General features: G+C 51.7%; 1 protein-coding gene across 1 annotated transcript in view; it reads left to right on the forward strand.

Moving 5' to 3' along the window:
- Positions 1-13,977, forward strand: part of e2f4 (E2F transcription factor 4) — a 36,384-nt gene that overhangs the window by 3,479 nt on the left and 18,928 nt on the right. The window contains exon 2 of the mRNA XM_078543978.1: positions 11,742-11,851. Within this exon, the coding sequence (XP_078400104.1) occupies positions 11,742-11,851 (110 nt within the window). The remainder of the gene's footprint in view (positions 1-11,741; positions 11,852-13,977) is intronic.

The raw sequence follows: 13,977 nt of genomic DNA on the forward strand, positions 1-13,977 counted from the left end.
GAATTTCCGTAACTGCTTCGTCCCAGCCTTTTTCTCCTTTGCAGAGGTGGAGTTTATTTGAGTAAGCTGCTCACTGATGGCCAAACTCCTTGCAATTTTCTCTTCCCTCCTGTGTGGCACTCTGTGCCCTGGGCCATCCCTTGGGTGAAGGGGAGGAGGAGCCTGGCCTGTTGCTCAGAAGTATACCATGGCGGTTCATTCAGCCATTGATATTTCCTTCAACGTTTTTCTGACTTGGCCATTCTGCTCCAACTGATGCTTGGGTTAAGGTTCAAAGGTTAGGGATAACTCGCCTATCTACCACTATTTAGCAGCTACACTTGGCATGAACAATGTGCGTTGATTGCGTGGGGATATTCAGTGTGTTAAAATGGCAATCACCTTGTTAAAAATAATTGCTAGTTAAACAGGTGATGGGCATTGATTATCCCATCTAAATAGAATAAAAAGATACAGCTGGAACACTTTGTGTGGAAGTCAGTAGCACCGAGGAGTTGTCTTGAAAATAAACCAGCTTGAACCAAAAGACCAGCCCTGGATTAATTCTTCCATCACAACCTCTTATTATGAGTAACACAGTGGACTCCCAGTTCCTCCAGCTCCCTCCCACCTCAGACTGTTCACAAGACTTGCACAGATTCTGTTATATACCCAAGGCTAGGCGTGAGGCTCCCGGCCCAGATGAGAGTGCTACCACCTGGGTTAGCATGGGTGGCTGGATACTGAGGCAGACGCCCAGCTAATTTGATCAGCTTTCTTTCTCTTCTCCCTAGCCCAGGGGCGCAGCTACACCAGTGACACCTTCACTTGCCTGATCAAAGCAACTGTGAAACTGTCAGATTGTCACTTAAGAACCCAATCAGCTCCTGATATCTTTGAGTGAAGGAAGCCTGCCGTGCTTAGCCCAACTGGCCTGTATGCGACTCCAGTCCCACCCCAATGTGGTTGGTTCTTAATTAGCCTCTGAAGTGGTCTACAAAGCCGCACAGACTTGCCGTGTAAACTCCCTGATTAAGACCACTGTGGGACAGACTGCAACAGTTCAAGATGGTGGCTTCCTACCCCTTCTGCAGGGATGGCCAGTGGGGGCAGGGCCCGGCCGGTGATACCCACATCCTGGAAATGAGTTTAAATAAAATGTGGCGGGGATTGATGAGCAGTTGGCATTGTAACATTTTATTGCTGCCTGATCGTGTCATTCCCCTTGGCATATTGACCAGCCCATGTTGGCATTGGGTTCATGGACAAGGCAGCGTGTAAGATGGTGGTGAGGGGGGCGGTGCAGGAGCTGTCAGCTGTTTCCGCGTTCCACCATTTTTCAGGTCGATGTTTCATTCCCACTCTGTTAAAATTGAGAGCCTTGTTGGGGCACAGTTGGCACTGCCCTGCCGGTGTGGGTGGCTGGGCAGTGAGGCAGGAGCCTGGGCTGATCGATGAGTTTTCTTTCTCCTCTCCCTAGCCCAGGGACACAGCTACATCTGCAGCTACACATCACCCAGGCGGGCTGTTTTGGGATGAAGAGCCACAGCGATTAACCATGCGGCTGTCACTGCCAGGCCAGGATTGGCCAACTCAGAGGGAGAGTGGGGAACAGCACAACCATCTTGTGATGCACGTGGCTCTGTGCCACACTATGTGGCACCTTTCAAGTTGTGTTTAAAATGATGCCTAATGAACTGCAATAAAATCTGATTTACTAATCACTCAGTGCACAGGCTCAAAGCTCCATGGGGTACGAGGGGCACCTTTCCTTCTGCTTGCCCCCTGCTTTATACCCGCCTCATAAGTGAGCAGAGGGAAGTTTTAGTGCAGGACCTGTTTTGGGAAGGAACTGTCTTTTATGTTCGACTGAACCTGTATCCCAGGGATTTGAGCTGTAGACTGACAGACACTTCAGTGCTGTACTGAAGGGGTGCATCACTGCCAGAGGTGCCGTTTTTTGGGTGAAACATTGGAACTGAGGCCTTTGCCTACCTGTCCTAGCTGTTTAGGTACTTGTGTGAGACCTCGGGCTACTGTTCAGAGATGGGCTTTCCTGCCTGTCATTCCTCTCTCCAATCAATGCTGACCCATCAAAAAACTGACCATTAGCTCACATGCCTCTTGTTCCTGGCATGAAGAACAGTTGTATACATAGATCATTTCACTCCAAAACAAACCTATTTTCTGTAAATGTCATGCTTCAGGTTGTTCCTGAGAGATTGCCCAGGTTGCTGCTTAATATAAACATCTTTTAAATGGAAGAGGGTGAGAATTTGGTACCTCTACCCAGGGTGCAGCCCTCCTGCCTCTCATTGGGTGAAACTTTTGCGGGTTAATGGGCCTGTTGCCAGATGCCAATCTGTTGTGGCAGCCACGCTTGCTGAATAGATTGTGGTGGTTAGCAGCAGGCTCGGACTGGCACCGGTGGGGGAGGAGGAATCTGACCCAGATGCCTGTAACACATGAAATCAGATGTGTGGCTCTTTTGATTCAGCAGATAAATGGGGGGGGAGGGGGGTGCAAGGCAGAGGATCTAGGAACTTGTCGTTATTTTACAGGAATAATATTCCATGGTGGGGCTGTTCTAGGGTAATCTCTGCAACAGTGTGCCCAGTGATCTGTTGGCAGTGTTGTGTTTTATTAAGTTTTTTCTTTAAATCAAAGATTCACATGATGAAAGCAAGCTGGGGAGGTGGGAGCCTTGCACTGACTCTGGGATCAGCATTCAGATCCAGTCAAATGCTCGTCCTGTCAGTAAAGTGTTGGACTGTTCTCTGGAACGATGCCTCTGTCCTACTTTAGTGCTCATAAGGGAAGAGCTAAATAGCAGGGTCGTTCCCACTGTGGGGAATGGTTGAGATGGTCAGTGGAATTTGCCTCCCTGTGCTGCCAGCCCCTGAGAGCTGCTTCCTGATTGGTGGGAAATTGTAGCTCCCTGATTGGTTCATTTAAACCATTCAGGAAGTAACTTTCCAAATCCCCAGGGTGCCGGGAGGCGAAGGAGTGGGTGAAGGACCAAACATCAGGGCAAAAGTGTGGTGGGAGGGGGCACACAACAGGGTGAGTGTCTGATGCCATTGCTATGGAGGGTGCTCTGCTGAAGGGCACCGAGCTGGGCAGACGGTGCTAAAACAGTCTGACCCAAACTATATACCACATACTGAGCGCAGAACTGTCAGATTTCAGATATTACTTTAAAGCACCACCTTCTAAATATCCAACTCGCAGAATTCATCCAAAGGAGTTTGCTGCATTTTGGCATGTTAATTCCAAATGCAACTGGTCACGGTCCAAGTGACCCCTACCTCGGCACCGCATTGTAGGTGAGACTGGGTTATATCGTAGCTGGCTCCTAGCGTCCAGACGTAATCCCACCAGGGTCAATATTGCGTGCATTCCCCGACGGTTTTCAGCCCGCAGCCTCCAAAATAAATGAATAAAGCAGGTGCTCTGTCAAATCAACCAAAGAATTAAATGGCTGCTTTTAATTTTATTTTTAAATGGGTGGCTGTGTTTGTACCGTTTGTGGAAAGGAGGTTTCGGGGTCTGAGATGACACATGTTCTATCGAGCTGTGTGTTATAGTGCACCACCTTATAGCTGGGCCTCAGTGGATCAGCAGCTGAGGAGTGCCTGTGGCCTGCTCACTGTCAAATAAGAGAGACCATGATGAGTGCCTGACAGGAATGAGGTGTGACAAAACAAACCCTGGCCTTGCTCAAGGTTTTCAGAACGTTACAGCGATGTGCTGGGCCCTTGTGGGGTGGAGGAGGGCTGGATTAGCAGGGCCTCTGAAGGGGGTTGGGGGTAGGGGTGGATAGTAGGCAGGGCTCCTGGGAGGTGGGAGGCTGGATAGACAGGGCCCCGGGGTCGGGGGGTTGGATAGACAGGGCCCCGGGGTGGGGGGGGGTTGGATAGACAGGGCCCCGGGGTGGGGGGGTTGGATAGTAGGCGGGCTCTTTGTGGAGGGAGGGGGGGTGGACTGGGTAGGCATGGCCCCCAGGGATGATTGTGGAGGGGGCTGGATACACAGAGTTTCTCGGGGGTGTGGGGGGCTGGAGGGCTAGGGTCCCTGGTGTGTGTGTATGTGTGTGTGTGTGTGTGGGGTGGTGGGGGCGCAGGTGGAGGAGGCGTGCGGGATGGCTTGAGGCCCAGGCCCCGGCTGGAGGGATAAGGGCCTGGTGGGAGGGGCCGGGCCCAAGGGTGAGGCGAGCAGGTGGACAGGGCCCTGTTTGGAGAGAGCGAAAGGACAGGGTCCGAGGAGGAGGTTGGGGGAGGAGAGGAGCTTGGTGGAGGGGGCTGGAGGGGTGGGTCCCTGATTTTCGGGGTAGTGGGGTGGTGGGGGGAACATGTAGGCTGGGAGGCATGCGTTAGATTTTCAGTAATGGAGAGTGCTGTTGACTTTGGGGAATCTGTGCTTCTCTTACAAGCAGCTCTCTGTTCAACTAAAGATGTTGGGTGAGTGAGCTGATCAAATTGGATATCTGAGCAGTGTCTTCCAATATCCCATCATGCCTCACCTCATCTGAGCAAGAGATTCACCAGAAGCACCAGTAGTAAGTAGTGCGGCAATGCCGTGGCGTCAGGGACCAGCTGTTCTGATCTGCTTCCCCTACTCACTGTGACGGAGGGCAGGGGTTATCAGACTGGGGTTGAGGGTGGGGTGGAGTGATTGGTGTCCTCCCGGTGATGTCTCCCTGACTCCTCTAGCTTCTCCACTTCATGGTGCGGTCGACTATTGGTTACCCGTCAGAATCTCTGTTTTTTCCTCCCAAAGAGCAAGGCTGCCTGCCTGACTCAGATGTGTAGCCGAGCGCTGGAGGTGGCATCGAGCCACAGTGCCCGCTGGTTATTTACTGTAAGCTGGCAGAGCCCTGCTGCAGCTCACAGACACCCAGTATCCAGATCTGGAGCAGCCCTCCCTGACATCGTGGGCCAAATGCCCGCCACTGACCCATTGGAAGGGGCAGTGGGGTGCCGGGCATCAGGACAATCCCAGGATGGGCCCTTGGTCTGTGCTGAGTTAGCTCGTCGCAGAGAGCTCCAGGTAGGCCATTGTGGAGAATGGAATCGGCTGAACTCCCAGGCCTTGTTAGCACTGACCCTGATTGGGAGTTGAGACACTTGTGCCATTTGTCCAGTGGCTGGCGCCCTGACAGGTAAGGGTGAAGGTGTGTCATGGGGAGAATTGAGATTATGGACGTTCCCCATTCAGACCCTGTCATTGTATTAGGTACCACCCCCTTCCCCCAACCAGGGCTGGTGAGGGTGGGTTAAAATGACTTGACATTCCCATTTGTCATAGCCAATCAGTGTCAGCCCTGCACCTTGGGCAAGGATTCGAGAGGGTGGCGATGCCTTGCACTGTCGCATAGTCTGGCTGCTCTTTGCACATGAATCACAATTAGGCCCGCAATGGGGCAATAGCCTGGCAGGAGCCAGTGCCAGCAGGAATGGAGGGTCAGAGGGAGGTGCTGACTACAGGGGAGAAAGTGGGTGATGGGACGAGGAAGAGGCCCACAGAGGGTTTTGTAGAAATGTTTCCCTATGCAGGGGAGGATGCAGGCAACTTGCTTGGATGATGCAGGGGACTTTCCTTGAGTTCCAGGGAGTGGGACATTTGTATTCCAGTGGGGAGGGCGCAGCACTCTAAGATGGCCAAAGGTGGCTCCCTCCGGGGGGGGTGGAGAGAGAGATGTAGGTGTGCCAGTTAGAGAATTGTATCTGTGGCTGTAACAGCAAAGAAAACTGTGTCCATGTGGCATCCACATACTTAGAGTGGGCATTGCCAGACATCCAGTGAGACCTGGGATCCTGGCTGAGGGAGTGTTCTAAGCTCTTGGCATTGAGGCCAACTGTAGGACCCCTGCTATTTCCCCTGGGCTGGAATCAGCTAACTGAACTAGAACGTTGAGACCAACGCAGCTCGAGTGGTTTCCTATGCCAGCACGCACTGAACCTCCTGACATCCACAGAGAAAGCAAGCTGCCCGGAGAACACCACAGGCTGACAGCTGACACAGGACCTCAAAAATAAACCCCACACACCCGTACAAAATCCCGCAGCCCCTACTGGAACAGACTCCACAGCCTACAAACTGACGACAGCCCCACCTCTCGATGACACACCCCCTGTTTGACTGCAAACATCACCAACCATAACCTGATAATATAACCGAGTGACAAAAACCCAGGTTTCAAACTTCCACAGAAAATCTGGACAACCCTCAACCGCTTGAGGACGGGTCAGGGGAGATGTGGCCACTTGCTCCACAAGTGGAACATGAGGAAAAGCTCAAATTGTGACTCTGGCCGCCCAAGTCGGATCATCTCCCACGTACTGAACTTGTGCCCTGAGAGATCCATTCTGGGCAGCATCACAACCATTCAGACTGTCACCCCGAGCATAGAACTATAACTGCTTCCCCAGTCATAGGGAACCTATCTATCGATTTCATTGCTACAGGCTGCTGAAAAAAACATTGTTGAAAAAAAAGGCTTTATTAAAAGAAAAATAGAGTTTGAAAAGAAGCAGTTAAGCTAATGCTTTATAAAACACTGGCTGGAGGCCCCCAGCTGAAGTATTGTGGGCACCACCTGTTCGGAAGGACTTCGAGAGCCAAGAATGATACCAGGAATGAGAGACTTCAGTCCTGTGGAGAGACTGGAGAATGTGAGGTGGTTCTCCCTACAGAAGGGAATGTTAAGGGAGATGCTCAAAATGATAAAGGGTTTTGATAGAGTAAATAAGGAGAATCTGTTTCCAGTGGCAGGAAGGTCGGTAACCAGGTGGCACAGATTGAAGAGAAGCGATGAGCCAGAGGAGAGATGAGAATTTTTTTTCTCGCTGAGTTACAATGTGAATGCTCTGCCTGAAAGAACGGCGGAGCAGATTCAGTAATAACTTTCGGAAGGGAAGCGGATATACATTTGTGAAGAGAATTTTCAGATCTGAGGGGAGAGAACTGGAGAACGTGACTAATGGGGCTAACTCTTGCAAAGAGCTACCACAGGCCCAATGGGCTGAATGGCCACCTGTGTTGCGGTCTGATTCTACAGGTTGGCCTGAACTTGAAGCACCCTTGAATGAGTAACCTTGGGGGAATCCCAGTGATTCACTGAACTGAGAGTTTCTGTACTGAGTGGGGGGGAGGTTGTTATTGGAAATCATGCTGCCCTGTGGTGAGGGTTTTTGAGGGTGTGGAGAGGAAACCTTCCGAAGCATTTAAACTCCTGAAACTAAAGGAGGCGGAAGTTTCCTTTATGAAGCAGTGAGCGACTGCAGTGTGTGGTATGGCATTGAGCTATGCCAAAAAATGATAGCCTTACATTTATATTGCACCTTTTGTGGCCTCTGGATACCCCAAAGCATTTTACAACCAATCTGGCACTTTTGAGGTGTAGTCACTGTTGTCATGTTGGAACATTGGCAGCCATTTAGTGCACAGCAAGCTCCCACAAACAGCAGTGCATTAATGGTAGTTGAGGTGTTGGTTGTGGAATTAACACTGGCGAGGACACTGGGGAAGGTGCCCCTGCTCTTCGAAATAGCCCCGTGGAATCTTTCACATCCGCTCGAGAGAGCATCATGGTCTCAATTTAAAGCCTCCTCCAAAAGGTGGTTCCTCCGACCATGTAGCGCTCCCTCCGTACTGGACTGGAGTGTCACCTTAGATTGAGAGTTGAAGTTCTCCTCCTTTTGAGCAGAGATGGTTGAGAGGAGATTTGATAGAGGTGTTCAAATTCATCAGGGGCCTGGACAGATTAGATAGAGAGAAACTGTTCCCGTTGGCAAATGGCCAAGAACCAGAGGGCACAGACTTAAGGTGATTGGAAAAAGAACCAATGGCGCCATGAGGAAAAGCTTTTTTTACACAGCGAGTGTTTGGGGTGCGGAATGCACTGCCTGAGAGTGTGGTGAAGGGTGATTCAATCGTGGCTTTCAAAAGAGAATTGGATAAGCACCTGGAGGGAAATATTTACAGGGAAGTGGGGCTCGTAACAAGCCAGCATGGGTTTGACAGGCCAAATGGCCTCCTGTGTATAAGCCTGTGAACTCCTGACAGCCTGACTAAAACCAGAGGCTTGCAGCATCCTTTGTGCTGAGGTGGCAGTTGCCAGTGAGTTTTAGCCCCGTCACTTGGCTGACGGGGACACGACCAGGATTCATACTGCTGGTAGCCATCTGGATGGCTCCCTAGGTATGGGCTACAGCTGTGATGCCCTCTGTGGTCAAGTAGTTTGGGGTCCTAACTCAAAACTGGCTCTGGTGCCTGTGGGACCGTATGCCAGACAGAATTGATGACTTTAGGGGGAAATGGGAGGGGATTGGGGTTGTCGGGGAGGGATGCAGAGAGCTGAGGCCAGGTTACTCAAGAGTTTGCCCACCTCTGTCGCCTACGCATCTTGGGAAGCTGACAGAGCTGGCGTGCAGCTCCCTCTGCCTGCCAGCCTGAGGCGTCCATCTGCCATTTGGCCCCGTGTTCCCTGCTGCACCAGGCTGTCAGTCAGCAGGAGCCCACAGACACGTCAGCTGAAAGCTGGCGAATATGTCAGCGGCCCATTGGACAGTAACAGTGAGCAGTCTCGCAGTCATTTCACTCCTTCAGTGACCCAGATGTGCCTGTGTGGGATTTTCCCCAGGCAGGGGGAGAGCTGACTGAAGTGAGCGAGCTTTCTGTTTTTTTCAGGGTTTTTGTTTTTTTTCTCTCAGTTTTTGATGCTTATTTGAGCGCCTCTTTTTTGGGGGGGGGATTTACGACAGGTGCTTCCCGTCCACGGTAAAACCCTATGGAGCAGATAGAGAAAAGTAAAGGCCCCAGCTTCACTGGAGTGGCTCTGTTCACTCTGAGCTCCCTCTCATTGCCTCTTTAACAATCTACCAGCACTTTGTTCAGTTCAAGAAGCTCAAACGTAACCTGCGTTATGATGAAAGACATGTCCCGATTAGGGACTTAGCCTATATATCCATATGACAACTCAGGATCTTCCAAAGCACCTTGCAGCCAATGAAGGACTTTGGATGTGCAGTTACTGTTGTGATGTAGGATACACGGACAATTTGTGCACAGTAAGTCCCCACAAACAGCAATGTGATAGTGACCACGTTATCTGTTGTAGTCAAAGAATCCAGAATGGGTACAGCACAGAAGGAGCCCGTTCAGGCCATCATGTCTGTGCTGGCCCTCTACAGGAGCAATTCATCTCTCTCGCCTTTTCCCCATAGTCCTGCAGGTTCGTCCTTTTCAGATAAAGATCCAATTCTCTCTTGAATGCCTCGATTGAACCTGCCTCCACCACGCTCTCAGGCAGTGCATTCCAGATCTTAACCACTTGCTGCGTGAACAAATTTTTCCTCATGTCGCCATTGCTTCTTTTGCTAATTACCTTAAATCTGTGCCCTCTGGGTCTCAATCCTCCCACCGATGTGAGGTTGATTAAGGGATAAATGTTAGCCAGGACACCAGGCTACTCTTAAGGTAGTGCGGTGGGATCTTTTATGTCCATCTGAGTGGGCAGGTGGTGTTTCGGTTTAATGCTGCCATCTGAAAGATAACAGCTCCTTCCAACAGTGCGGCACTCCCTCAGCACTGCACTGGAGTGTCAGCCTGGATATTGGGCTCAAGTGTCTGGGGTGGGACTTGAATCCCCAATCTCCTGACTCAAAGGTGAGGGTGTTACCAACTGAATCACTGCTGACTAGCAACCTCTTCTGTGGTGGGAGATTGAATTTCAGGCCTGCCTTGAAGCAAGGCCATCTCGAGATATGATTGCAGCTGGTGGTGGATTAATTGCCTGTTCCTTTCTCTCCTCCTCTTGCGAAGGCCCTGGGGAGATGGGCTGGGTTACACATGGGCACTGGCTGTCCTCTTATGTCTCAGTTAAGCGGTCGTTCTGCACTTGAGTCCCAATTGGCAGGTTGCTCATCTGCCCAAGGTACACGTAACCATGTTGCCCACATTGATCGGTCTCTGGGTAGGGATGAGAAGCAGGGGCCGAAGGGCACTGAGGCTAACTATTGCAGTTCCCCGGGATTAGACCAGCTAACTCTGCCCAGACCAGGGATTTGTCCCTGGCACCACCTTGTGGTGCAGTGGGCAGTCTACGAATGTGAATTTTGCTGAGCTTGGGGCTGAGGTGAATGGGGTTGGTTCAGAGCAGGCCGAGTTTCACTCCATGTTGCGCATACAGCTCCTGACAGGAGGTACTGGAACGGGATGGGATTGGGGTTGGGGGGGTGGTGGGAGGGGGCGAGGCGCGTGAGGAAATGGAAAGTGGCCCAGTCTCCCCAACACTTAACCTCCTTACCTTGAGCACAGGATGAAGGAGATGAGCAGACTAAAGGTCAGAGGATGTGGAGCCGAGGGACAATTAGCAGAATGGATAGCAATCAAGAGTAGTTATTCAGCATGGGAGATGGTGTTCCACAAGGATAAGTGCTGGGATGCCGCTGTTCACTGTCTCCTCAGCAATTTGGACTCTGGAATCGGCGGTACGATTTCACAGTTTGCAGGTGACACCAAATTGGGAGAGTGGATGTATTAATACAGAGGAGGACTGTGATAAAATATAAGATGATTAAAAGCTTGCTGAATGGTTTAATAAAAGACTTCAATATTGACGAGGGGGAGCTGCTGTATTGTGGTAGGAGTAGGAAAGCCACATTGCTCTTGGAAAGTGTGTCTAAATGGGGTTGAGAGACATTGGGATTTGCGGGGAAAACACAAAAAAAAACCACAAATCACTAAAAAATAGCAACACCGCTTAATAAGACCATAAAGCAAACAGAACACTGGAGGTCACTATTAGAGGAACACAATGGAAAAGCAGGGAAGTTAGATTAAACTTGTACAGAACCTTGGTTAGGCCAAGGCACATGTGGAGTCTCCATATTAGAGAAAATATATAGTTGCTGGTGAAAGTATGAAAAAAGATTTACTAGAATGACACCAGAATGGAGAGGTTATGCTGATCAGGAAAGATTGAACAGACTGGGGCCATTTTTTCCTGTAAAAGAGAAGACTGAGGGCTGACCTATTGGAACTCTTCAGGATTATGAAAGGGTTTGATAAGGTGGACATAGGGAAGATGTTTCCACTTTTGTGGGGAGACAAAGGGCCACAATTGTAAGATAGTCACTAATAAAAATGAGGGGGAGATGCTGGCCTAGTGGTCATGTCATTGGACAAGTAGTCCTGAGGCCCAAGGGACATGGGTTCAAATCCCACATCAGCAGTGGTGGAATTTAAATTCGATTAACACACCTGGAATATAAAGTTAGTCTCAGTAATGGTAACATTGACAACTATCATCAGTTGTAAAAACCTATCTGGTTCACTAATGTCCTTTTAGGGAAGGAAATCTGTTGTCCTTACCTGGTCTGGCCTACATGGGACTCCAGACCCACAGCAACGTGGTTCACTCTTAACTGCCCCCTCCATTCAGTTCAAGGGCAATTAGGGATGGGCAACCCTTGTCAGTGATGCCCACATCCCATGAAGAAAGCAAAAATTCAATAGGGAATTCAGGAGAAACTTCCTTACCTAAAGAGTGGCTGGGATGTAGAACTCACTACTACAGTTAGTTGAAGGAAAAAGCATAGAAGGATTTATGGGGAAGCTCGATAAAGACATGAGGGAGAGACGAATAGAAGGATGTGTTAATGGAGACAGATAAAGAGGGGTGCAACAGTGTATAGCAGTTGGGCCGAATGGCCAGTTTCTGTGCTGTATATTCATTGTAAGTTTTGTTTTGTGTTCAGGCAGCAGATACTCTGGCCGTACGACAGAAGCGGCGAATTTATGACATCACCAATGTCTTGGAGGGAATCGGGCTGATTGAGAAGAAATCAAAAAACAGCATTCAGTGGAAGTGAGTACATCTGAGAAAGCGAGGGGCAGCGCAGATCTTTAATAATACAGCATTTTCTGGTCTTCCTCTTCTTCCCTAAACTTCTCTCTCTCTCCCTCCCCTCTCTCTCTCGCTCCCTCCTCTATCTCTCTCTCTTCCCCTTCCCCTCCCCTCTCCCTCCCCCCTCTCTCTCTCCTCCCGCCCTCTCTCTCTCTCTCTCTCTCTCCCTCCCCCTCTCCCTCTCTCTCTCTCTCCCTCCCCCTCTCCCTCTCTCTCTCTTCCCCTTCCCCTCCACTCTCCCTCCCCCCTCTCTCTCTCTCTCTCTCTCCCTCCCCCCCTCCCTCTCTCTCTTCCCCTTCCCCTCCCCTCTTCCTCCCTCCTCTCTCTCTCCTCTCTCCCTCTCTCTCTCCCCTCCCTCCCTCTCTCTCCCTCTCTCTCTCTCTCCTCCCTCCCTCTCTCTCTCTCTCCTCCCTCCCTCTCTCTCTCTCTTCCCTCCCTCTCTCCCCCTCCCTCCTCTCTCTCTCCCTCCCCCCTCTCCCTCTCTCTCTTCCCCTTCCCCTCCCCTCTCCCTCCCTCCTCTCTCTCTCCTCCCTCCCTCTCTCTCTCTCTCTCTTCCCTCCCTCCCTCTCTCTCTCTCTCTCTCCTCCCTCCCTCTCTCTCTCTCTTCCCTCCCTCTCTCTCTCCCCCTCCCTCCTCTCTCTCTCTCCCTCCTCTCTCTCTCTCTCTCCCCTCTCTCTCTCTCTCTCTCTCTCTCTCCCTCTCTCTCTCCCTCCCTCCCCTCTCTCTCCCTCCCTCCCCTCCCTCTCTCTCTCCCTCCCTCCCCTCTCTCTCTCTCTCTCTCTCTCCCTCCCTCCCTCCCTCCCCTCTCTCTCTCCCTCCCTCCCCTCTCTCTCTCCCTCCCTCCCTCCCCTCTCTCTCTCTCTCTCTCTCTCTCTCTCTCCCTCCCTCCCCTCTCTCTCCCTCCCTCCCCTCTCTCTCTCTCCCTCCTCTCTCTCTCTCCCCCCTCCTCTCTCTCTCCCCCTCCTCTCCCCCCTCCTCCCCCTCCTCTCCCCCCTCCTCCCCCTCCTCTCCCTTCTCCCCCCTCCTCTCCCTTCTCTCCCCCTCCTCTCTCCCTCTCTCTCTCTCTCCCCCCTCCTCTCCCCCCTCCTTCCCCTCCTCTCCCTTCTCCCCCCTCCTCTCCCTTCTCCCCCCTCCTCTCCCTTCTCCCCCCTCCTCTCCCTTCTCTCCCCCTCCTCTCCTCTCTCCCTCCCTCCCTCCCCCCTCTCTCGCTCCCTCCCTCCCCTCTCTCTCCCCAATCTTGTGTATTTCAGTGTGAGACTGGATCGCTGGGATCCATCTATTGCAACTGAGGGGCTAGATCACTGGGGTGAGGGGAGCTGGCGGCCGGGTCAGTGCGAGGGGGGGAGCGGGGTCAGTGTGTGGGGGGAGTGGGGCCGGTGTGTGGGGTGGGGGTGCTGGGGCGATGTGCAGGTCGGGGGAGCTGGGGCCGGGGTCGGTGTGTGGGGATGGGGGGCCGGGGTGAGGAGAGCTGTCATTTTGGGGGTGGGTGGCCGATATTTGTGCGGCTCCTGTTTACAGCAGAGTGTGTGCAGCCTTCACTTGTCTATTGAGAGAGGGTATAATTAAGAATGAGTTAACATCTTGATGTTTAAGTCCTGAGCTAGGGTCACTGGGGTGGAGGGGGAGGGGTTGCGGACTGAGCTGTGATTTTTGTGATTGGCTCTGCTGTTCGATCCCTCTGACCTGCCTCTGAATCTGGTACCTCTGCTGCCAAGTTCGAACATTTAAGGGCGTGTTCCCAGTACAGTGATGCCGCATTCACCACAGGCCCTTGCCTGTGCCACTCTCACGTGTGTGGGTGCTGAGGCCACCTCTGTCTAATCTTCCCTGTGTTCACCTCCAGCGTTGACATCCCCAATTGGCTAGTTTCCTCACCAAGCGGGAATTTCTGGCTTTCCGAGCACAGCTTCCTGTCAACATCCGACCTTCGGGATAATTTGTCAGCTCAGTGTGGATTTCCTCAGGGCTCAGCTCTGGAATGCAGGGTTTTATGGGCGCGCCATTGCTCCTGATACCTCCCTTTTGATCCTCAGCCTTGCCGTTCCCTCAGGCTCTCTCAGGTATCTTGCTCAATTACATGCTTCTTT

This window comes from Cetorhinus maximus, chromosome 6 (genome assembly GCF_964194155.1).
Source record: "Cetorhinus maximus chromosome 6, sCetMax3.hap1.1, whole genome shotgun sequence".
NCBI classification, from domain to species: Eukaryota; Metazoa; Chordata; class Chondrichthyes; order Lamniformes; family Cetorhinidae; genus Cetorhinus; species Cetorhinus maximus.